Source organism: Cyclopterus lumpus, chromosome 18 (genome assembly GCF_009769545.1).
Source record: "Cyclopterus lumpus isolate fCycLum1 chromosome 18, fCycLum1.pri, whole genome shotgun sequence".
Taxonomy (NCBI): domain Eukaryota; kingdom Metazoa; phylum Chordata; class Actinopteri; order Perciformes; family Cyclopteridae; genus Cyclopterus; species Cyclopterus lumpus.
In genome coordinates this window covers 7732358-7759172 of record NC_046983.1, presented here as the reverse complement: position 1 = coordinate 7759172, position 26815 = coordinate 7732358, and the positions used below count along the sequence as shown (strand labels likewise).

General features: G+C 45.8%; 1 protein-coding gene across 1 annotated transcript in view; it reads left to right on the top strand.

Moving 5' to 3' along the window:
- Nucleotides 1-25878, top strand: part of nlgn2a (neuroligin 2a) — a 100441-nt gene extending 74563 nt beyond the window's left edge. Inside the window, 6 exon segments of the mRNA XM_034557135.1 lie at nt 18089-18274; nt 22096-22308; nt 22311-22360; nt 23388-23541; nt 24396-24762; nt 25059-25878. Coding sequence (XP_034413026.1) covers nt 18089-18274; nt 22096-22308; nt 22311-22360; nt 23388-23541; nt 24396-24762; nt 25059-25878 — 1790 coding nt within the window.
- The last annotated feature ends 937 nt before the right edge of the window (nt 25879-26815 follow it).

Sequence of the window (26815 nt, the reverse complement as noted above, 5' to 3'; positions counted from 1 at the left end):
GCAGGAAATTAAAAGCATATATCATCTGTGTCCTGCATGTGGCATCACTTTGGCATGTTTTTGGGGGGGAGGGGGGGGGGGTTCTCGCAACTGTCTATAGCCCTGCTGCATGTGTGTTTAGAACAAAACTGCACACTCCGTAATGCAGAGGTTATCTAAATAAGGTTGATGCTGGCACACAGTGTAATCCTATGAAACATGCCAGTCGAAGTCATCTTATCAGTGCTGACATACCATCCACCCGGCACCTAATCCTGCGTATGCGCTAATGGAAATGTGGATGTTCGCTGTATCGGTACAAACTCCACAAATAAAACAACAGTATTAGGATGGCTTAATGCTCTCATCTCTCTCTGCCAACCACACACACGCAGACACACACGTATACCACCTCCCGTTCTGGTTGGAAAGGGATATTATTTCATGGAATCATGCTTTTTCTGCTCTTATCGGCCTTTCCACAGACACCCTATTTGCCCTGTTAGGAAAAACAATGAGAGGACAAAGCCTTTTGTTAGGACGCGTATCCAGTATTTCCACCTCCGCCGCCCACCCGACCCCCAAATATCTTTTTAAAATAAAACCCACGCTGCATTCACACCTCCCCAATGTTATCTCGGTGTTGTTGCACTTCAATTCCACACACCCTCTCCGTCGCTCGCCTGCCCAAACTGCTTTTGGCAGCACGTCCTTCTAGTGTGTGTGTTTTTTTTTCAACACGGTCAAGATGTGCTCAAGATTTTGCTTATCGTAAGATGAGGATGCTGGGGGGGCAGAGGCCTTGAGTAAAGGAGGTACGTAGCGGATGAGTATGGGGAGGGCTGCGCAATCTGCTCTACGTTATCATCTGCTGTTAACATGGTGACTTCAGCAGGATGGCGAGAGGGAGATGGATATGCTGATTATATGTATTGTCGCCACTGCGTGAGCTGACGTGCACATAGCATAATAATCACAACATACAAATATGTAATGTAATGTGTATCTCCCAGACGCACAAACACCCATGCACACAGTCAGCCTATTTTCTCATTACCAGTCCCATCGCCACCAGCGCCCATCTGCGCCTTCCCCAGCGTGGACACTGTCACTAAAACACCATTAACTCCCCTTCGAGCGGCTATTACAAATCGTAATCTTCCACCATTGTGGAGACACGCCATGCTAATGTCCAGCCTCGCCCACATGGGCACACGTCTACACCACGAGTTATAGAATTCAGAGATAGCAATCTCTCATTACTCTATATGGGAAACCTATACCTTCAGGGAGAAAGGTGTTTGTGTGTGTGCGTGTGTGTGTGTGCGTGTGTGTGTGTGTGTGTGTGCGTGTGTGTGTGCGTGTGTGTGTGTGTGTGTGTCAGACCATCAGATAAATGCAGGTTGTGTGTATTCGTACATCTAGCCCCCCCTCATGAATATGGTAAATGTGTGTAAGCCCAGCCAATGGCCAGGATAAAGGGCCGTGTGTGAATAAACTTTCCATAATTACAAGTGATTAGATCACCACAACCACCACAACCAATCAGCTGCCATTCAGTCCCACGGCTTGAACACCTTCTCCTACTGTATACAGGTCTCTGTATTGTCTCTAGGTTTAACACGTCTTCCATGGGCATGTTCTCAGTAGGAATAATGATGGGGTTTTTTTTGGGATGTGGCTCGGTTATTTCCTCTTCTTCTGTTCTTTCGCCTCATACTTTGGCCAGTCTAGCTTCTTTTTCTGCATCCCCAGCCTCATCTTTATCTTCCTTTTTCTCCTTCCATCTCAAATGTTCTGTCCCAGCCTCTGTTTCCACCCCCCCCACTTGTCCCGCTCTCTACTCGCCTCCCGGTCTCGTTGCCGACCAATCAATCCCATATTCTATCTTTAATGCGCTCTATCATCATTTTCTCATTATAATCAGAGAGCGATTGGATTCTGGGGGTAAATGAGGGATTCTGAGAGGTAATTAGCAGACTAATAACTCTGAGTTCTGACATGCTGAAATAAGAGACGGATGGTGGGACTTTGGATCTCTCGTCTGCGTGGATGAGAGGAAGAGGGAGGAGGAGGAGGGGGAGGAGGGAAATCAGCCTCTTCTGAAAGCTCTTAGAGCAGATACATCAGCAGCAAGCCCAATATTATCTTGTGGTAGTGGGAGGAAGGAACGGGTGTATATATGAGTCGATACATTTGTAGAACAGCAACACGTTTGGCGAATGTTTGCATCAATTCTCCTTCCTGTGAAGTTTCTGCAAATAAAGCCGGGAGCAGACATTATGTTGACAACTAATTTATGTATGTTTTTGCAGGAAAACGCAAAGCAGCATGGATTATGTTAACCAGGGTTGTTTTTTTCTCCAGTTGTTTGTGCTACATTATTGTACAACACGCAAAACACAGGGGCTCCAACTCCTGTGTCCTGCATGTGGTTATCTTTCGGCAACCATAGGGCCCTATAGGCTGCATCCATAACAGAATGATGCACAGCTTTCCTCAGGGTTGTACAGCGCCTGTTGCAGTTGCACGTGTCCATTGGCCTCAGGTGAGCGTGTCCTGGCCAGCGGAGCGCGTGATTAGCCAGCACTGTCCACCATCCATCTTAAGTGTTGGAGAGAATGAGAGGGGATAGGTTGACAACAGACCGGGCTGGCCTGGCCCCGGGATACAGCGATGTCTCCATCCACCTACCGAGCCCAGCACACACACACACACACACACACACACACACACACACACACACACACACAGCAGCAGCAGCACCAAATCTGCAGGTTAATGGCTTTGACTCCTGTCCACTCCATCTCTCTCTGTCTCCTGCTCTCTCTCTCCCTGTCATTTCTTTGTCCTAATCACATGTTTGCGCTCTCCGTCTTAATCTCTCCCGTCTTCTTCACCTCCCTTTATCCTCCTCCCCTTTTGTGCCATTCCCTTTTCCCTTACTCCATTTGTTTTCTTCCATTACCTTTCCATCTCCTCATTACCTCACTTCAGTCATCTTTCTCTCCCCCATTTTCTCTCTCTCTCTTTTTCTCTCTCTCTCTCTCTATCCAGCTATCTATCTATGTATCTCTCTCTCTCTCACCTGGGGAGTGCGTTGCATATGTATGAGGGACATGACAAAGTGCTGCCCTCAGCACAAAGGCAGGAGGCTTCCAGAGAGTCAAGTCGGTATGAGGAGAGGAGAGAGGGGTGAGGAAGGAAGCAAGGAAACAGTAAAGGATTTATTTAAGACAGTTGAATGTGATGTTACTTTACACTTTGCGCAGAGTTTTCATGTGTTTGCTAGTTTGAATGAATGCAATGGTTTGAACAAAACAAACCTTTTTGTTTTTTTATTTTGTATTTTAAATTAAGAAACATATTACAAAAAAAATAGAATTCTTCCTTCACGGAGCAAACTGATTTAAGTAATGCTCATTTTATTACATTTTACCTTGTATATTTTTGTGCTACATTATCTCCATTACAAACATTAAAAACAGTATATATGTGCTCTTTGCTGTATGCTTTATTCACAGACAGCAACATTATTTAGTCCAGAGTGTGTAGTGAAATACTCAAGTATGATTACCTGCACATCTTGCATCATTACTTATTCATCTTCCGATCATCTGACCAACAGGCATTTTTAAATAGAGGCTGAAAAGCATTGCAGCTTCATATTTTTCCAAATATGTATCACTCTTTAATATTAAAATCTTAAAGGGTCCTCACTCTAAATGCAAACCCAGCTTCAGTCCAAACAGCAGACCTGTGGAGAGAGAGGGGGGGAAGGGAAACAGAGCGTGAAACAGGTGTTTGTGTTCGAAAGGGGGAGAAAGAAAACACCAATGACTAAAAGGCGGTGTGAGTAGGCATAATAAGAGGAAACAAATATAAGAGAGGCATGTCCAATAATCTGGATCATTCATATGTTTTAGTTTTTTCCTGGTTATATGAAATGTTTTAAATTCTCCATTCAGTTTCTAAAGTCTAACATGTTGCTTCCTTTGGCAGAGTTTACTGGTGAGAGTGAGTGACAGGCCTACATTTCTTGTTTTAACTGGTGTACAAAAGGTCTAAAAAGATAGTGAATATACGAACACTTGTTTCGGATGTCACCAGCTCGTTGGGCGTCATTAGCGGTTATCACTCCCATTGCAATGCTTCAGATGGGCCGAACCGCTCGTGCCACGTTGTGAAAGTGAAACTTAGCGCTCTGAAATTGGTTAAAGTTACAAAGAGCATTGGACCACACTCGGGAAGTGCTTGAAAACCTCAGGTTGTGGAGGAAATTCAGATAGGAAGGATAGAAGGACAGCAGCGAATGTGAGGAGAAAGAGAAGACAGACGGACAGGACGTCATCCCTCTCCTCAGCTCCAGCTATGTGCTCCTTTCAGGCCAGTTGCCAGGCAACTGTGGGCTCAGGACAGCCGAGGATGAGATATATCGCTCTCTGGTCATAGCGAGGAATCGGGGGTTGCCAATGTCAAACAGCCTCACCCACCTTCCCCCCAACACACACACACACACACACACAAGGTCAAGACAAGGGCACTCATCTTTTACCGATGGCAGAACAGAGCATTGCATAGTCTTTTGGTGTGTGTGTGTGTGTGTGTGTGTGTGTGTGTGTGTGTGTGTTAAAGTAGTAATGTTATGTATAGAGCACCATTCAGATTCCAGGCAATACAAAGGCTTTGAAGGGGCATAGAAATGACGTTAAGAAAACATTCAAATTGCATTCGAAATACAATAAAAGGGAAAGGCGAGAACAAGCAAATAAATTAGGACGAAATTGCATTTTAAAAAGCAATAAAAAAACGAAGAGCAAAAGCAAGCGAATAAGTAGTTAGTGTTTGAGTTTATTGGAAAGCCGCAGTGAACAATAATGTTTCCTGCCTGATTTTGAATGAGCTGATCTCAGCTGTTCAGTAAACGTGTCGCCTGAGGGGTCTGGATGCTTTATAACATGACGGGTACACCAGAGTTTTATTTAAGTCCGAGACCATTCAGCGCTTCACAGACGGTTGTTATAATATTTTTAATCTACTCTCTGACACACAGGAAGTTGTACAAGAGCCAGTGAGATGTCTTGGTGTTTGTCAGGACTCCGGATATTTAAAGAGACCTGTGGAGGCACCATTGCAATAGTCTCACCTGCTAAAAGATAAACGCACATACAGGTCTTTCCGTATCTTGTCTAGACAGAAACACGCTAACCGCTAACCGTGTTTTTAAAGTGGGTCGTCGTTGGATTTTGCGATTGCCTTTTATGCAGCTGTTAAAGTTTAGGTCCAAGCCAATGACTACACTCCAATTTCTGACTTGACTTGAAGATGTTAGTGTTGTGGATGCGAGGCGCGCACAGGTGTGTGTGTGTGTGTGTGTGTGTGTGTGTGTGTGTGTGTGTGTGTGTGTGTGTGTGTGTGTGTCTGTGCATCCCACCTGCCCACGCTTTGCTCCCTCCCACTCCCCGAGCACATTGATAGATACCCACTACTGTTCACACCTGCAGCTCATGGTAATGCTACCACTTTATACACACACACACACACACACACACACTGAACAGCCACAGTGGGAGTGGAGAAGAAAGACCTCCAGTTGCTGCAAGATGAGGGTTAGAGTGTGAGGAAACCTTAGAGGGCATCTGACGGTCCTTCATAAGTGCAGAGATATTTTAATTAATTTAATGTCACAGTGCAAGTTCATTTTCCATTGAAAATGTCTGCATATTAACTGACTTGGTGGTTGTGTGGGGCCACTCTCATTAGTGCATCAAATGTGTATTACTCCACAGCTGAAAATAGTCCCCAACAAAGGCACAGTTTGATCCTATTTCAGTCATGTTTGTGAACTGCAATGCCAGCTGTTTTGGAAAAATGTTTACCCTTTAAAATAGAGTGTGACAGAAAGAATCAAGATAATATCACATTATTAGACTTTTTTGCATTGTGCCCGCCTTATTTAACATTTACATTTTATATCTAGAAATAGACATGTCATCTGTGGTTTACAGAAGTTTCCATTACTCCATCTTTGACACACAGAAGTGTGTAACACATCTGTGCTCATAAGCACAGATGTGTTACACCAAGGTTTAAGGTGACAGAGACACGTTTCTCCTTCAGCAGCTTCTTGGTTTCAAACTCTGCTCATACCTCATTCTGCAGAGTGAGGGTCAAACTGACACGTCTATATTTCTTTCTTGTTTATAACAAGAACTGTGAAAATAGCATGCATGAAAACCCAAAAGGAAAATGCACAGGGCAACAAGGTGGTGAAAAAGAAGGCTCTGCCTCTCTGCAGTCATCTACAAATGTGTGTTTTTTCTATTTTTTGAGTTTCCATAGAAGGGGGACAAAAACGAGCGCCAACTGAACCAGACTAGATGTTTGCAGCTGCTTGATTTCACTTGCGTGGATCCTGTTGTCGCGTCGCACATTACACCCCATGTACCTGCCCACCGCAATATTGCTTGCGGTTCCGCGTGTGTGCAGAAAAACAAGTGTGTGTGTGTGTGTGTGTGTGTGTGTGTGTGTGTGTGTGTGTGTGTGTGTGTGTGTCTGAGAGCGAGATGGAACGAGTATCAATGTATAGGTAAACGCGCATCTTGTGTGCTTCTGTGAAGCGCCCAGGCAGGCCAGTCTGTTAGCGTAGCCGCTCTGCACTACTTATTAATCAACCTGGCAGACAGACAGTGGTGGCGCTGCCCCTCTGCCTGCCAAATAGGGAGCTGGCCTCACTCTGATAACGTTCAACACTCTACACCGACTGCTGCGAGGCTGCCAATTTAGGAGCAACGCCGGCTAAGATAAGTCTAATAGTCCTATTCTGTGGGAGGGTGATAGACTGGCGTTGGTTGGAGCTGCGGGGGTGGGGGTTACGAAGAAGAAAGCGAAAGGTTGTGAGGAAGCGAGTAGAAGGAAGCCGAAGAGCTGCGATCTTCTTTCTCCAGTTCCCCCCGGTGAGACTTGCACACGTGTCGCGTTTCTTGGCCCCGACCGCGGTCCAGGAAGTATCCGCGCGCTAATAGCGGGTTGGCTGAAAGTCAATGCGCATTCAAAGTGGGGCAGTTTCTCTGCCAGCAGAAGTTATGATGCCTATTTACAATCTTCATCCATGTGGTCGTCCAGCAGACGCAATGTCACTGCCAATCTTTTGCTGGCAAAACTTCCACCGGGCACAAAAAAAAGCAAAATGATCGGCCAAAACTGTGACTTTGGATGGGTCAGAAGATTTAATCCCTCTGCTCTGTGCTCAAGTGTAAATAATTATCAAAAACCTTGAGTGCGGCCGAGCGGAATCCGTAAGTGCATTATTTTCTTTTTCTGAGGGTTCTTTTATGGTCTGCTAAACTTAAAGACTTCAGAGCTTGGTTTTTGATGGTGACTTAAAAATCATCTGAATAATGGCCATTTCTGCTGTACTGAACCATCAAATGTTTAATAAAGAAAATGTGACACACTAAAGGGTTTCCAAGTTGCCTTGGATCTATTTATTTTCGTTGTATGAATTATTCATCAAGGCTTTGGACTTCTTTCATATCGGCCTTTCTGTAGATTCAAGGTACACACGCGTACATATTGACTTTGGCAGGCGATCGAGAAGAACACGAGGGAGGCATCTCAGAGTTTACAGAGATATAATCAAACCCTGATCGCTGTGATTCTGGCGGCGTAACTGAAGGTTATGCTCTAGTCAAGGACTTTCACACAGTGAAACGGACTTACTTGTTGCCTGTTGCTTTCTACACACTAAAAGTAAGGACACTTTAACAGCAGGCTCCGGTGCTGAAAAGTGAAGCCAATCTCGCATTATTTCTGATGGCCAACAGGGGGCGCGCCTCTGGTTGCAAGAACAAGTCTGATTTTATACAAGTGTATGAGCCTTCTTATCACTCAGTAAACATTTTAGAAATTACTTTAGGGTCTTAATCAATAGTTTCACGTCTTCAGTAGAACAGGATGTGACATTTAGATTAAAATAGACAATAAAGCAGGGTATGCTAATTTAGCGCATGGCTAAAATGTGATTGACAGCTGGCTACCACTGCATTGTCCAGTCTGGGAGTTGTCTGTGTTTTGGTCCTCGAACTTTAACCCTTTCACATTTTAGCTGCCTTAAAATGTATTAGTCAGTATTCGGTTGTACTTAGCTCCCCCTCTCGGTTGCAAAAGAAAAAACAAGATGGCGATGAACAAAATGGCCAAACTTGAGGCTTCATAGTCAGTCAATGTTTTTGAATAGCGGATGGTTTAATGAACTAAATTGTATTTGAAGTGTTGCTTTTTTCATCTGAGAAAAAAGTATTGATAGCTTGAAATCTGATGTCATTCGCATTTATTTCTTGCTAAAAATAAAAGTGTATGTGCGCCGCCTTTGTGCCTCTTGTCAGGTATCTGGCTCAAATACATTAATAACTTTGGTCAGGACAATACCTGGATGGCACACCAGTAAATAATACCAATAATACCAACTGGCAAAAACAATGAGGAAAAAGGAAAACTACTATTATATGAAATGTAACAAAAAAATAACTTTTCTGGGTAATGGGTCTGTTAGCAGCTTTAAAGCAAATCTATAGATCGCCACCTTGGAACACAACATCCAAGTTCTCTTCATACATCCACACTGCAAGTATGAGTGGAACACAATGTCAAAGCATCCCAGATCTGTCACCAATTAGAGCAACCTGGTTTGTTTTGTCCTGCTGTATTTCAAGCCCTTCAAGTATTTCAGACGTCCTTTCTACAAAAGCGTCTGAGCTTTTAGTGAAAGCGTTCCTTCTGCGTCACACATTGCGTTGACACTGAACACATGCACATAATTTATAGAGCGAGTACTTGTGTTGCAGCTCGTGTTTAGGCCACCTTTACAGTCCAGTCTGCCTCGGAGATCAGGAGAAAGGTGGGGGCGGGGGGAGCGACAGACGATGGAGGGCGAGATATTATTATTATTTTTTTGAAAGAAGAGGGGACGAAATGTGTTGTACGCTCTTGCTGTGATGTCGGCAGCTCAGGGACAGTCTCTGATACACACACACACACTAAGCTCCATTAATGCATGGGCTTGTCCGGGCACAGCTGGCTGAATGGGAGAGAAGAAAGGCGGCGAGGAACAGATACACTAGATAACAGTTGGTGGGAAATTGCAGGAAGACATGCGCACTGCCAATCAAGGTACCCTGCGTACTGCTACCTGACGGGTGCTTTCTCTTTGTGCGTGTTCTTCCTGCTGATTGTTCGTTCTTTCCATTGTTGTCTGACGCCATTGAGGACCACGAAGACGCTTTTATTAGGGTTTTTTTTCCCTCGGATTTTCTGCTGATGAGTTTCGTTTCCGTCGGTCCCGGGCCATTGCTGCCTCCATCAACTACCCAGTGTTTGACATAACTGGGATGCAGTTGTACAGCGTCGCACGTATGGCTTTCTCATAGGTATATTCAGGCCCTGGGGATGTGATTTATTGACGTACTGCGTGAAGGGCAATGTTCAGTTTCTGATCATTTCAAAGCTACGTTGAGGATCCATCAGACTGTTGTTTTTCCTTTATTTGTATTCCTTACTTATATCTTTTGTAGCATTTTGGCCAGTTGGTTTAACTGGATGTGTTGAAATTCATGAAATGTTTTTTAACCATGATTGACAGTTTTAAGTCAAGGTTGCAAGTCACCAGTTGAATCATGTAAATGGTATTGACATCATATCATATTTTGAGGCTCTCCGCACATGGGAACAGAGTTCCCCCATTTGCATGTGATGGTGTGAATAGGGAAAATATCTCTGAAAAAAAAATATTAAATATACTTTTGTCTTTTATTTCATGCTGAAGCCTTTGGTTTGTGGGCACTCCTCCAGGTTATGTCACCAACCACGTGTCATCCTGCCAGTGTCATGAGGCCTTTCATATTCAAGAGTATGTTTTTAGTTTCGAGTGATGGGATGTAACTTAATACTTTACCTAACTCTACTGTTTTGAGCTATTTGCGCTTTCCTTGAAAATATCCATTTGATGTTTCTTCATACTTTCCATGCCACCACATTAATAATGATGCATTTTTTATTCAATTACATGCATTTGGCAGCTATAGTTACTCTAGACTTACTTTTCCATTTGTATTCATAAAGTACATATTATCAATATGTTTTAATATTAAGTATTAATATAGACTCAATATATATAAAGTAAAAAGAAAGTTCAATGACATTTGCTCCACCCCAACCAGATACAACATTGGAAATCAATAATAGCTATTCAATAAAACACGTTGCCTGGGTGTCGAAATTTGTAGTTGAACTGTAATGTTCATACATTTTAATTCATTAGAAATAATTAATATTTTGCTCTTATCATTTATTTATTCTAATTCTGAGTGGAAAAAAAAATGTCGTGACGAGTTTCTCTCAATGGAAGTCGAATGGTGGAAGTTTAAATATGAGAGTCGTTGCTGCCTTATGAAAAAGTATCGGTACGATGCATCTTAAAATAGGAGAAATATGTTTTTCTTTGTCGAGTGCTGTCGTACCATTGACCACAACAACACATACATGCAAGGGAAAGGCCGAGGTGTGTGTGTGTGTGTGTGTGTGTGTGTGTGTGTGTGTGTGTGTGTGTGTGTGTGTGTGTGTGTGTGTGTGTGTGTGTGTGCGTGCGTGCGTGCGTGCGTGCGTGCGTGCGTGCGTGCGTGCGTGCGTGCGTGCGTGCGTGCGTGCGTGTGTGTGTGTGTGAAGGATGAGTAATTGAGAGGGATTTGTTGTCGTCCACACACTTATGATGCAGCAGTCAGATTGGTTCCACACACACACACAGGCCCCTGTCAACACTCTCGATGCCTTATCTGGCAATTACCTTCCAATACTGAAGGCATTCGGCATAACTGACAACATCACCATCAGAGTGAAATGCATTTTATCACATCATTTGCATATTTTAATTACACTGCCACGGAAAAGGGGGGGAAACATGGGACATCTCCCTGAATGTCTGTTATGTTATGTTTCACTTTTGATGGACAGTATGATCGTGTACAAATGTGTGTGTGTGTTGTGTGTGAGGATGATGCGTACACTGAGGTGGTGAGTTAGCCGTGTCGAGGTTTGCATGTCAGTCATGCAGCAGGGCGAGGAAGCGCCGACGCTCCCCCCCAGCGCGGGGGTCGACCCTGCGAGTTGAGAAGGAGGTTATCCGCTGAATAATGAATCCAAACCCTTTTTCCAATTGGAGCCTCCGTCATTGAACATGCTTTGATGTGAAACATGTAATACGGGGGCTTTCTGTTTACTGCAGAACATAGAAAAAGTTAACTCGACGGGGAGTAGTGACTCACAATGGGAGCCATAGTAGAGGATGCTTCTTTATCGCAGGTTTTCAACATTGCAAACTCATCATTTTTGTAATAAGCGATGACAAAATGGTCAAATGAGTTGATTCCATAAAAAACCACGAGCGTTGCCAGCTGAACTCAACCCATGCTCAGCTAAACTGCACCACGCTGGCTTTATGCAGCGCCATGCAACCCGAGTGGCGCGCGAGGAGGCGTTACGGTATCTAGGCCATCCCAGCGTGAGCGCCGTTTGAAGTGTTGCTGCATTTTGCCAGCGCGTAGTGGAATAGCGGAGGTCTACTTTTAGCCCCAGTGATGCACAGACACAACAGCCATTCATTCCACTCACACGGCGTGTGGACGGCGAAAACACGAAGAGAAGGGGAATGGCACACACGAACACACACACACATTGGTGCACTCCTGCAGACACACAATGAGTGTTTATCCATTTATTTTTGCTGTTTGTTTGTTTTGCTGGGTAAATCCTAACCACCGCACAGCTGCTGCTGCTGGAGCAGACATGGACAGCAGTTTGGAGATTCATTAGCTCTTGTTTTCCTCCGCCCACAACAACAACAAAATATCCTCAAGGTATTGTTTAACACTCAAAAACGTTATCAGGACCGTGTGGGTGTAGTTTGATCTGATTTGACCGACAGTGCTGCAAACATTTCCACAACTGCCATCAAATTTAGCCGATTGGCGATTATTAAATGGTGGGACATGACACCTGAGCGTCCACAGCTCAGGCTAAACAAACGGATGCTGTCATTGAAATGACCAAACCTGTTGACAGAAAGCTTTGTGATCACGTACGACCTACATCGCTCATGTTAAGAACAGGACTTGAGAAAAACAGGTGCTCAGCGACTTTAAGAGTTGGCAAACGAAAATTCGGCACCTTTTATGTTGAACGTCAATCAGTGTAGATTGGAAAATGAGCCGATTGAAGCGATGAACCCCTCAGTGCCGTGTTGACCCAGAAAGGTCACAGCTGCAACATCTGCTGTTCTTAACAGTTACGCCGTTGGAGGCGAGCACAAACATGCTTTTATTATTTTGACTTCTGATATCTGGTGAGCTAGCGAGGTTCATGAATCATAATCATGTGAAATTTCACATGATTATGATTCATGAACCTCGCTAGCTCAAACAATTGCACTACAATCTTCAGAAAAATATATTTTTGCCATTTACATGCAGAAGCAAGATGTCAGAAACTGGCAGTAATGAACAACTCAGGCACCTGCAAAGCTCAGTACCACAGCTGACCTCTATTATCAAATCAAATTAATATATCGTTATATATTGTATTTATATTATATCATTTTAATATATTATATTTTAGACTAGTTTGTGGACTAAATGATGGTATTATGTAGGTCAACACCTCTCAAGTGACACCATGAGCCTCAGCGGTAAGACACAAAGCACACACACAATGAAAAATGTCTCTAAAAGCATCACAGTCTTTCAGCGGGTGTCCATCACAGCAATGACTAAAAAACAATTACCGTAGCTTTGTACAGATGCTGTCCAGGCGCCCACAATCATTATGCCATGCATTGTGTCCGATCTGGCCCGTGGCGCCCCCATTTCACCCGCCATTACCCTCTGACTGGATAGAAGCCCCTCCCCCCAGGGACAGCAACACCCAAGGGGGCCAAATGATGGATCAACAGGAGAGCGGGGACGAGGGAAGTAATACAGAAGAAATGAGACAGGGGACAGGAAGCCTTTGCGGTTCTGAACACGTATGCACACAGACACACACACACACACACATAGACAGACAGACACATGAGAAGGATCACGAAGGGAGTGTGTGATCAGGCAGGTGAGCTTTTGTTCCTCGGGGTTGTAAAACCTGATCGATAGACACACACCACCACTCTGTAAAGACTCTAGTCAAAGAAAGAGAGTGAAATAGATACCGGCCCTTCGTTTTGTCCCTGTGGACACATAACTACACACACACACACACAGACACACACAGACACACACACACCTAACAATGTATCATTTCACTTCCTCTGTGTATGAGTGTGTGTGTGCGTGTGTGTGTTCTTCTGCATCCCTCTGACACAGCGGCCCGTGACATAAAAAAACAACAATAGCCGTCTCACTCCTCAGTGCTAAACACACACTAATACATAAACATGCATGTGCAGATTGAGGCTCTGAGGAACATTTGTGGACACGCGGTCGTACTCTGCTGGGAGCTGGCCTGGTTTCTCTTTCACCAGCGTCCACACACACGTTGTCTCTCCCTTTCGCTGTTGCGCCATCTCTGTGTTGTTGTACCACACAAACACAGAGCAAACAGTATGACAACACACAGCTTGAGACAACATCAAAACACATTGAGGCAAACACACACACAAACACACTCGTGTGTCCACGGCTTTGTTAAAGCGGGAGCGAGAGAGTGACAAGGCTTGAAAGAAAGTCCAATGACACACACACACAAAGGACAGGACTTCAGAGGCGAGTCAGCCTGATCTCCAGACTAAACCCTTAGAGATGGAAGGACTGAGCCACAGGGGACTGGGGAGATCTAGCAAAGGAGCATTCAATGAAAACCAGTGAAAGAGAAAGGGAGGGAAAGAGTCCAAAAAACCTGATGAAAAGTTGACTTTAAGTTTGTATTGTTCAGGATTTCCTGTCTGTGTTGATTTGGCGACACCTGGTGGTAAAAGGAAGTGTGCGCTACTTTTAAAGCAAACACTAGTGGACATTTTGGGTTAGCATTAGCAGTAACTTAATATAGCTATACAGTAATAGAGTGAGGCTAATATCAATGTGTTGAAACTACAAACAGTAACGCTGGGTTACATACATACAATATTTCCTTTGTGCGCAGCGAAGCCATTCAATGTATTGCTTGAATGGCGGAGTCCACCACAGTGAAAACCTTTCAACTGGGAGGATGCGTCGCCACTTCACTGAAGGTGGGCCCACGTTGCAGTTGTTTCCTCTGCTACGTCCGAGGGGACTGTTGCAGAAAGAAAAATGGGTGCCATTTGAGGGAGGTGTGCAGACTGCTAGCGGCATCGAGCACCTCAAACGGCTGATTGTTCACATCTTGAAATGCTATTGTTTTTCTGCTCTGGAAAGGGTGTATAGCACATTAGTCATTAACACACACACACACAGACACACTTAGAAGGGTCCAGTGTGACGGCATAAAATCTTAATAATTTCGCAGATAATTTTGGTTGTCACAGCCAGGCCGAAGTTATAACAGAGAGAGAGAGGCACCATACGAAAGAGGGAAAAGAGCGCAGCGAATCACCCAAGGTCGACCGCTGTGTCTAGGCCAGATTGGAGTTTTTTGGACAACATTTCGCATGTTGTTTCCAAACCCTTCCCCTTTCCTTGCGTCATCCGTTTGCGAAATGGCGCGGCGGCAGGTCGATACACGCTCCTGTAATCGCAACAATGCACTCGGACGCATTTTGTGAACGGGCGGCCTCTTTAACAGGTCGGCGGCTTTCAAAAGACCTGGCACAATCTGAGGTGTGTGTGTTTGTGTGTCCTGTCCGACAATGTGTGCGTTCCTATCCATTATTCCAGAGGCTTCGAGCGGGCCCGCATCTGTTCGTTTCTCTGGAAGACACACACACTCCTCTGATAGACAATAATTGCTGTGCTGCCCAATAATACACCACATGCACACACACACAACAGATACTACGCTCACTACGGAGAGGCCCTGGCACCCGTGTCAACCCCAAACAATGAATTCACATGGGTTGTAGTGTGTAGGAGCACCGTTTGTCACTCAGCACCCACACCGCTCGCACACAAATCATATTCACATGTCTGGCTGCACCCAAAGTCACAGAAGCAGGCACCTTTGCCGCACACAAATCATTGTGACGGGTACGGCTGCATACCAACAAGAAACCTGTCCGAGATCGGTGCTACAAGCAAAATGCCTCTCTGGTGGAACATAAAAGACTCAGCGCTGCTTCATTGTGAATGGGATAGACGCTCTGGAGGGATGGGTCAAAAGGCGTGGAAAATGGGGTGATTATACACAGGCTCTGTATGTGTGTGGTGTGTGTGTGTGTGCGTGTGTGGAAGAGAGAGAGGGAGGTGGAGAGAAAAGTCTTCTCTGTCGTGTCAGCCTTTGATCAGAGTCCTGTGTATGTGTGTGTGTGTGTGTGTTGTGTGTGTGTGTGTGTGTGTGTGTGTGTGTGTGTGTGTGTGTGTGTTGAGAATGAGCCAACCCCTGGTGTCTTGGAGCAGATGAAACACTGTGCCTCTATCCGGCACGAACACCCACTATCCGTCTCTCTTTCTCCTTTACTTACTCTCTCTCTCTCACTCTCCCTCTCTCTCTCTAACCACCATTCCATACCACAGCCATTTTAAAGGCTATTCATGTAGAGCCGTGCTTTCATCTCGCATTGCGCCGTTTTAAACCAGCTCCTCTTGGTTTTTTTTCTTCTTTTTCTGTTGTTGTTGTTGTTGTTGTTGTCCCCCCTGCCTTTTATCAGATAATAGAGGAAGAGGAGGACGGCTGAAGTTGCCCGCTGGCTGTTGTACACTGACTCTCAGTCAGATGGACGCTGCAGTGAGGGCGCAGGCAAGACAGCATCTCTGGCTGTAACAAGACAACGTTATAGGATCTTTGCTGTCTGCCGGCTCAGAGCAGTCCGCTTCCTGTATTAGAGTTTCCCACAAGTGCAGGGGCCTCTTTTGTTGTTGTTGTTGTTGTTGTTGTTGTAGGAATTGGTAACCATCGAGCAAAACGTAGCAATACATGATCTTTTCTTCCCGCCCAATATCCCGTACTGTGCGCAAGAAAACTCCTCTGACATAGAAGTATTGCTTCCCATCGCGTTAATTAGCTTAATTGATGACCTCATGAGCACATTTGGTTATGTTTAATATATCATGGCGACTACAGCAGCGTCAGGCAGCTTATTTCGCCTCGTGTTTGTGCTCGGCCTAATTAATGCACTCAGACACGCAGCTTGTTTGTGTGCTCGTGTTTGTGGCGTTTAAAGAGCAGCACAAACGCCCATAAACGTGCGCCGCGCCTGCTGACATGATGCTACTCATCTGTCTGTGGATCATGGGTGATCCACGGACAGATGATGGGCATGCATCCGTGTTGCCGGGATGAAGAGAGAAATGAGTGCGTAATATTGTGAACTTCAGTGCAGCCTTTTTACAGGCAGTGGCAGTCATTCATGGTCAATTAAAAGTGTACATTCAGTATGAATATGGATGTGTAAAAGGGTAATAATCTGGCAATAATCTTGTATTAGAAGAAGAGACATTGTGTGTTTTATTTTTCTGCATCGTGCTTTCGCCACAAGGTGACACTGTGTTCACATCCATCAGAGGAGGTTGTGTCTTGTTACTTCTGTTTGGTGAGGTCACAACTTTCAAACTGGCTATAAACCTATTTTATAATGTATTTAGCAGAAAGGAATAGATGTATAGGGAAACACTAACTAGGCAGACAACAGACGGAAGGATCCAAGCATCTGGCTGTATACAAGTGTTTAACCTCTACTGTATGGGCTTAATGAGCGACCTTTCCAGCTCACCTGCCTTTAATAAAGCTCTAATTGGAGTCCCATTAGGATATGAGAAGCCGCCGGTTTATGGGCACTTAAATAGGAAAGATTTAGGTCTTTGGTGGAACAATCGAACGTACTCAGCAGCAATAATGAGAGGCAAATGTCAGCGAACAGAAGAGGTAAGCTGGTATTACAATGCTCGGAGGAATCAGCCAGAGTTTTAGAGAAACTTTGAAGGAACGTTATCATGGAGAGACTGACAAAACTACACTCAATGAGATCAAAGGATCGGACGAGGAGTGAACGTGTAAACCAGTGATCCAGATGTTCAGAGTAACATTAGTCCCAAGTCATCATTACATAAGCGAATTTAAGCATCCGCATAATACGGCTGTGGCCATTGTCAACAAATCCCCTGAAGGGACCAGAGCCAACAATGTGTTTATACATTTCTTGGTATGTTTTGATTTACCCGCCCGGTTTGTGGCTCTCAGCAAGTCTGTGTATGAAAATGTGAATCTTTTTTTTATTTTAAAAGCCTAAAAGATATATATATATATATATTTATTTTATTTATATGTATTATTATTTCATTTATTGTTTAAGTTTTTTTCTTTTCAAAGTAATTTATTTTTTACATTAGTTTCTATACAACAATGGTGGCACAGGGAGAAAAAAGTTATAAATAACCGCATAGAATGCCCTGACAGACATTGCACAATCCTAAATTCCAAGCACAATGTTTCATCGCTTGTAATCCAGTTACGGATGTGATTCAGATTGGGGTCACCTATATTTCTGGGAGTGCAGGCTGCTGTACTGCGAGTGGCTTTGTGTAAAAGTCCACGTTCAATGCCATTAGACAGAGTACACGCCATTAAGAGAGGAGCTGGAAATACAATTTTGTCTCACTTCCTTTGCTCTCTCTGTCTGTCACTCCTTGTTGATGAATGACGTGTTGCACACACACACACCCACACACACACACACACACACACACTCTCAAACATACTCGTTCTCAGTCAGAAGCTGATTTACAGGACAATGAAGGGAACATTTGCCAGACAGGTACTAAATACTAAATGTACTGATGCTAACGTCACCTTGTGTCTCTCTTCTCTCTCTCTTCTCTCTCTCCCTCTCTTCTCCTCCCATCCCTGCATCACTTTTTCTTCTATATCCCCCTTTTCTTTGTTCTCCTCCCACGTCCTCCCTCACCTTCTTCCTACACCCACCTTACGTATACCCCAGGCTTTCTCAGCACAGGTGATCAGTCCGCGAAGGGGAACTACGGCCTGCTGGACCAGATTCAGGCCCTGCGTTGGCTCAACGAGAACATCGGCCACTTCGGCGGGGACCCAGATAGAATCACCATCTTTGGCTCCGGAGCTGGGGCGTCCTGCGTCAACCTCCTCATCCTCTCGCACCACTCGGAGGGTAATTCAAGACCGTTGCGTTGTGTTCGTTTGTTTGTTTGTCTCGATACAGAATCCATTTTTGTCTTTCTTCGATACAGACAAAACTCCCAAAGGCAAAAAAATGTTCCCACGAGTCACGGGATTCCTTGAGTATCGTGATCTGTCGTGTTTTCTCGTGATTGCTAAAAGCCGGGGGGGCCCATCCCTGTGAATGACTCATTTACCACACGTTGACATTTGGGTTGCGGCTGCTTGCCAAACCTCCACCTGGCCCCGGTTAATGCTTCAGTCCTCGGCGTAGATCAGTCCTCGCTAATCCCTGAATAGCCACCGAGCCTATTTACAAAACCGCCTCTGTGTATTTGCTCGACATATTGCTGGAAACAAACGCCGATGCACACCTGCCTGTCCGAATCAACCTTTAAAACTCTCGACCAAAAAACAGAATGATGTTCCTGGAGTTGTTGCTGGAATTACTTGAGTTTTGCTATGTATATTATACTATATATTATTATTAATTATATATGACCCGTTTAAAAAGCACTCACAGCGCCAAGGTTCTTCATACCCTTGTGGTCAGATGGATACTCAGCGAGCGGCTGAAGTCCTGTGATGTTCGCTTGACACCTCTATCCTCAAAGGAAAATCTCTGCTTGTCCTCTGACCTGGAGAATTGAAGCAGCCATGTGGCTAATGAGCGAGTCCGGGTTTGATCCAGGCGACGTCGTTCCCGTCTGCGGACGATAAATAAGTCTGGAGCTCCAACGTCTCCCCACATTACCTGACTTGGCGAGCGCTCCTTGCTCTGTTAACGCTCCACCGCTCCGCAGCACAGAGGCCCTACCTCCATCGAAAACCTACATCCGCCCGACCTCACGCTCCCCATTACCGACGACACACACCCCGAGGGCTAAGTGTTAACACCGAACCACCGAGCGGCCCACGGACCAATCGACTTTGATCTGAATTGAGATCAGTGTGGCTGACGACCCGCAGCCAAATGGTCACGCACTCGCCGCCTTTGATCACGCCGTTCTTGAAGCTGTCCTCCTCCAATCGTAACTTCTCTGTTCTGTACGCCGCTCGAGGACTCTTCCTCAATACATCTTCCCTCTGTTCATTTTATGTCTCACTCACACACTCACACACTCACACACACACACACACACACACACACACAAACCGCACAGGACAGAAACAGGAAAGAAATGGTGTGTGAGGAGAAAGTTAGAGATTAGAGAGAGCGTGTTCACACAAGCACTCATCTGTTTCAATCACCACTCTGTGTCTGTGTGTGTGTGTGTGTGTGTGTGTGTCTGTGTGTGTGTCTAACAGGTCTCTGACTTTGACTCATTCTGTGAGAACAAATATGTGTATCATCGTCGAATGCGTGAACATCTGTGCACTGCTGCATGTCACTGTGTCCATTTAACACAACCTCTATAATTACCACTGATGTCTACCAACCCTTCACATAAACCCAGACACCCTCACCCTCACCCCCCCCCCCCCCCCCCTCTCTTGTTGGCAGGTAACCCACTTAGTCAAGTGATTAATACAATGCACGCTTCCCAATTTGAAAAGTGTTATTTTTCCTGTGTTGTGGATTGGAATTGCAACCCATTAAGCACTGTTGACTATGACATTATCAGCATATCTGGTATTATGAATGCCAAGTTGAAGCCATGTGTGGAGTAACCACTCAATATTGTGTATGGGGGACTGATACCACTCTCTTGTCTGTGCATTAATGATGCGAAATTTGGATAATGTATTTGCCTCCACATGGCTCTCATCATTTGAATAATTTGTATTGCCTCCACATGGCTCTCATAACCAGAGGGTGCAATGCTTCCACAACGAAGCGGGAAGTGGGTGTTAGCAACGGACGTATGAACGCAGTGTGAAGCGGCAGCACGTGAGCCAGTGGGACTCACAAACTGGGACTCGCATGCACTAACATGCACAAAGTCATTTAGCACACATAAACTCAGATTACAACACACTCCATTCTCTGCTTCCAGTAGAAACCACTCCACTATGTCTTTACACAGCCAAATAGCTGTTTGCTGCTACATCAATGCTCAGAACACAGCACCTTGGAGACAGAAGGAGGATGGGCAGCTTAACTTAACATGAAGGCAGCAAGCAGAGGGCAACAGCTAGCCTGGCTAAAATGTCAAAATAAAACGTTTGTAGCTGAGCTAATTACCTCTCCGCTCCAGGTCCGTGCTTAACGCTCAGACAGGAGGGTGGTGTGAATCGTCTCATCTGACTCGGTTAGAGTAAACAAAGGAGTGTATAATTGGAGACTTTCTGTACACAAGCTCTCTACGTTCAAAAGCCACCCGATGGCCTGTTTGTGTGTTTTTAGATAGCGACCAGAACTATTGATGGTCATTGTTAATTTTTCAGGGCAACCCCCACTTTAGCAGCAGAGGACCCTAACGGTTGGCGGAGCCTGTATTAACCCCTTGTCTCCTGTTGCTGACAACCAACCCTCTCACACCGCCGCCAGTCCAATTCTCATGCTTTGTCATCACCCCATCGTCCTCATCGTCATCGTCGTCCTCGTCTTCGTCAGCATCTAACATCAGCCCTAAAGATGATGCCCTGTCTGTCATGCTCACCCCCCCACCCCCCCCCACCCCACCCCACTGCCCCGCCAGGGATGCCAGGTAAGGAGTCTGTCATCCCCACCCTTAAGGGACACCAATCATGTCAACAACACGGCGTCACAAATCAAGCCCGACAACGGGATGGATAGCGTGATGGAAGTGGTAGACAGGATGGAGAGAGGGGGGGGGGTTGTTAGTGATATACTGATATGATGAAAGGAAGTGGGAATGCAGAGAGGACGGCAGCATCCGTGATCTCCTGTGTTGGAGGGAGCAGGAGGAGAGGTAATAACATTGTTGAGGGAGGAAATAAAGGAGCAGGAAGAGGACAGAAGAAACTCTGACATGACATATCAGAGAAAAGGAAGTAGCCCAATATAAGAAAGTGCAGAGCAGGGAAGGCAAGAGCCACTTAGGGACTGGCAAAGAAACGTATTTTGAAGACAAATGAAACAACAGCTACCTCCCACCCCTCTCTTCATCTGCCTCTTCCCCCCTTTTGACTTTCTCCGTGCAGATATGTAGGTATAGCTGTTACCAAGCTACTTGTTTACTATAATTGATTTCCCATGGAGAAGGAGGGGGAGAGGGGGGGGGCTGCGGCTCTGCTTAATAATTAACTGACGAATCTTCAGCCCGGGAGAGGAGAAAGGGAAAAAAAGCAGCCCGAGAGGAAACGAGTGAGGCAGGCGGCTTCTTAACGAGCCACTTGAGTGGTTGAAACAGCACAGGATGGGTGGAATAAGGAGGCAGAGAGAGAGACAAAGAGGAAGAGAGTGGAGGGAGGGGGGAGAGACATAGCCAGAGAGAGAGAGAGAGATAGAGAGTCTGACAGAAAAAACAGCCAGCACAAAAAAGAGGAAAATGGCTCTCTTGACGTCTCAGATGAGCCTATTCCCAGTCGTGCTTCTTCTTCTTCTTTTTCTTCTTCTTCTCCTTCTTCTTCTTCTTATTCTTCTTCTTCTTTCGTTTGAGCATAGCATGCTCTAACTCTAAAAGTGGAAAAGGAGAAAGTGAATTCAGCATCATGTAGTCTCTCTGAATCGTTCTCTATCTAAAACAAACTGAAATTAAGTCAGACAACTTCACAGAGCTCTATCTTGTCTGCAGAAATTGGGGAAATGTCGACACGAGAGAGATGACCCGACATTTTTTCATTGCTGTTTGCTCATATTTACCTCTGCATGCACTAATGCCACGTCTTTTCCATCTGTCCTCTCAGGTCTGTTCCACAGGGCCATAGCCCAGAGTGGAACCGCCATCTCCAGCTGGTCCGTCAACTACCAGCCCCTCAAGTACACCAAGATCCTGGCCCGGAAGGTGGGCTGCACCTACACAGAGACGGCCGACCTGGTGGACTGCCTCAGGCGCAAGAACTTCAGGGAACTGGTGGACCAGGACATCCAGCCAGCCCGTTACCACATCGCCTTTGGCCCGTGGTGGACGGAGACGTGGTGCCTGACGATCCGGAGATCCTCATGCAGCAGGTGAGGGTCGGCTACCAGGATCAAAAGCTGGCACTGCAGATGTGGGCCTGGACTGTTTTTCTTATTTTGCCAGTAGTAGTGAGCTGAGCTGTGATGTCACACCAGACAGTGAGAACATGAAGAACCTGTTGAAGTAGGTGTGAGTGTGACCTTTCCACGACGGGGGGGGGGGGGGTCTGGCGTTGACATTTAAAAGCTGGTGTGAACTCGCATCCTAAAACGCTGTCACACATTCCCTTGGTGGTACATTCTGGACCGATGGCTCACAACCTTTTTGGGGCTTGTGATCGCATCCATGCAAACTCTGCGACACAGTGTGCACGTCTGGGTTGTGAGCAGTTCCTTATTAGAGCAAAGAAAAGATGATAAATAGACCAAAGAATAAACATAATTATGTGTATTTATATATATTTAGCATTTTGTCTTAGTTCCTATTTTTTCTTTCTCCCTATGCACAACACAGTGCAGCCACAATGTCACATGTTAAATGCACATGACTATCTCTGACCTAATATTGCTTTCACTATCAGTCACCTATCTGTAAGCATGTTTAAATGCCTCATATAGCAGGAAGAAAATAACTGAGGTTAAGTGGGTAAAAAAAGCTATCTGTTACATACACAAAACAATTTATAATCTGTAAGAAATGATGGGAGGATCAAAATGTTCAAAAGATGAGGGAAAGTAGCCACATCCCAAAGCCTTTAATGTGTAATAAACTGGCTGTGGAGACTTAAACTCCACTAGATCCGTGCTTACAGGTTGCTCAGCACTGTTTTCATCGAGCTTATCGTACACCTTATGATGGATCACAGCTTATAGTATTTGATGATAACATATGGCAGTATGAAAGTAGAAAACTAGATTTCTTGTCTCTGTCTCTGGCTGAGCTTGTACTGGTGGTCCCACAACACAAGCTATACATCAGCACGAAGATGCAGATTTACAACAATGGCATAAATGCCACACACAAAATACAAATGAAGCTGATTTGACTCAACATGTTCTTCCCCTATTGCGCCACCAGGGGGAGTTCCTCAACTATGACATCCTTATAGGAGTGAACCAGGGAGAGGGGCTCAAATTTGTGGATGACAGCGAGGACAACGATGGCATCTCTGCGGCAGCTTTCGACTACACCATCTCCAACTTTGTTGACAACCTCTATGGCTACCCCGAGGGTGAGGATTACCAACGTTATACTCCTTTTAGGCTTCAATGTCCTTCCTATTATGTAATCTGCCCCCTCTCAGATGACAGAGCTTTGCAGTGTCATCATTTTCCTACGCTTATTAGAAGTCCCAGTGGAGGAAATCCTCCTGGGGGTGACACACATTAAAGTGAAATGAAAGGACACATGGGCAAAATGAAAAAGAAAATGGCATGAATCATTATCCAAATGCGAGAACGACCTAAACGTATGACATAAGATAAATATGTTAGTTAGATTTGCACATTACAGACATTATCATGTTTTCTGTACAATAAAATACACAAACAGCAACTTGTCAAATAGCTCCCAGTGTAAATGCAAGTCTTAGCAACAATATGTGGGCAGAGGATGAGAAAAGAACTAATACGTGAGCCCAGCCCAAGTGAATCAACCAAGACAGGCATACTAAAGAGATTTCCTATCATCGAGATCATCTTTCTCCACGGTGGGTCTGTGCTTTGGCCTTTTTGAGGCTCCCGTGGGCACTAATGCTGTCTCTCAATCAACCCCCAGGCAGCCGGCTCCCAATCACAGCGCTGTTGTTTCCCGAACAGATCCGCCCGCGAAGCCCTCGCAGCGGGCCACAGTCAAAACACAGACACATTTGGATAATGCAGTCACGCTTCCTCTCGAGTGCCTGTCGCTCCTTCTTCACACTGATGGGGCATATTTATCTTTCGCCCTTTGTGTCGCTCGTTCTGTCCTTTTTCATTTTCTCGCTCAGCTATATCGGTTGATCGCTCACACGTGCATCACAAACTCTTCCACCACCCCCTGTTTCACATCTCTTGACCATCTCTTTTTTTCCCCCTCATCCTCCAGGCAAAGACATCCTGAGGGAAACCATTAAATTCATGTACACGGACTGGGCGGACAGGGACAATGGCGACATGCGGAGGAAGACGCTCCTAGCTCTGTTTACAGACCACCAGTGGGTGGCGCCGGCAGTGGCCACCGCTAAACTCCACGCAGAGTTCCAGTCGCCGGTTTACTTTTACACGTTCTACCACCACTGCCAGACGGAGACGCGTCCCGAGTGGGCCGACGCCGCCCACGGAGATGAGATACCGTACGTGTTTGGCGTTCCCATGATCGGTGCTACAGATCTGTTCCCGTGCAACTTCTCCAAGAATGATGTGATGTTGAGCGCTGTGGTCATGACCTACTGGACCAACTTCGCCAAGACCGGGTAAGCCTTTCTGAGGATGTAATAAGGTAAACTAGCTGGTGTAATGCTTCCCCAGTAGAAGAGTTGAAGGGTCTTCTTCTTTGGTGAAGGGCTGATCTCACTCAGATCAGCCCTTCAGATTTGTTAAACATCTTTAACAAATTTCCCCTTGGGGATTAATAAAATATCTATCTATCTACCTATCTATCACTAACCGGATGACTGTAGCATTGTTAAAAGTTTAGTGTCCTGTCTTTGAAATCTTTGAGCCAGACGATTAAAACCTTGACTGAGATGTCCCCTCTGTCCTCCATTAGGGACCCCAACCTGCCAGTCCCTCAGGACACCAAGTTCATTCACACCAAACCCAATCGCTTTGAAGAGGTCATCTGGACCAAGTTCAACTCGAAGGACAAGCAGTACCTCCACATTGGATTAAAACCTCGTGTTAGAGACAACTACAGGGCCAACAAGGTGGCCTTCTGGTTGGAATTAGTCCCCCACCTGCATAGTCTACATGAGGAGCTCTTCCCTACCACGACTCGCTCGCCGGCAGGCCCTGGCCAAGGCACCCACAGACCGGGCCCTCGGCCAACCCGTCACCCTTACCCTACCTTTGCCTCTGACCCGGACCTCGAGGGTTCGGAGCGTCCGCGCCAGGAGCTCTTCCCTGGAGACCCCCGGGACTACTCCACCGAGCTGAGTGTAACAGTTGCCGTTGGGGCGTCGCTCCTCTTCCTCAACATCCTGGCATTTGCCGCCCTTTACTACAAGCGCGACAAGCGGCACGAGATGCGACGCCACCGGCTGTCTCCTCAACGCGGCGGTCCTGCCAACGACCTGGCTCACAGCCAAGAGGAGGAGATCATGTCCCTGCAGATGAAGCACTCGGAGCACGACCCTCACCACGACATGGAGCCACTGCGGCCCCACGACATCCTGCGGCCCGCCTGCCCACCCGACTACACGTTGGCGCTGCGCCGCGCCCCCGACGACGTACCGCTGATGACGCCAAACACCATCACCATGATCCCCAGTACCATCACCAGCATGCAGCCTCTTCATGCCTTCAACACTTTCCCCTCCACCGGCCACAACAACACCCTGCCCCACCCCCACTCCACCACCAGGGTATAGTAGGGACTGGCCCGACGCAGCGCCACCGAAGGACCAGGAAGACCGGCTCTGGCACTGATCTAGAACGGAGACCTCTGGATGCGGGCCTCTGTTTCTGTTCTCCCATTCTCTTTCTCCACAAACAACTCCACCTCCTCCATCGTGTGCTGTCAAACTCAGCAGCTCCACTGGTGGCGTGTGGAGAAGCAACTGAACTGCACGGCAGCAGATGATCAGTTTGGGGGTGATTTAGATCGTTCACAGATACTGTTTTCAAAGGTATGCTGTTTCCAGACTAAAGCCCCCGGACACGAGTCAAAAGGACAAGTGCTTTTTCGGCCCTTGCAGTTTTCATCCTCTTCTTCCTTTCTCTCCCTGGCGTGTTACGTGCATTTCTCATTCTCTTTTCTACATCCTGTGTCCTTGTTCCTCTCATTCATGTGCTTCTCTCCCTCTCCCCCAGCGCTCCTTTGCTCCAGGGACTCACAAACTGAGCTGTAGGAGGGGGCCCAGAGTACTCTCGGTATTCGTATAGCTAGGAAAACATTGTTATCTGATACTTTCATTCTACCAGCATTCTTGGTGCCAAGTATATACTACGTTTGGTTTCTCATCGAGGGAGAAAAAAAACTGAAGATAATTCTAGAGTATTCCTATTTGTCAATTAACAGATGCTGTGTGTTCGTTCTCATGACAAAGTGCCAAACTGGCCCTCGATTGTGTTTTTTTTCCCTCTTTATTTCTTTCTTTCATCCTCTGTTTCTTCTCTTTTTTTTTCGTTGTTGTTTTTTGTGGAAAGAACTTTTGCTGAAAATATAGATATAGAGAAATGATATTATATATAGTTATATATAAATGTGTACAAAAGGAGAAAGTATATAAAGGGGTTTTCTCAGTGGGGATCTATGCATGAATTATTTTTCGAGATGATGACGGGGGGAAAGGACACTGTATCTGT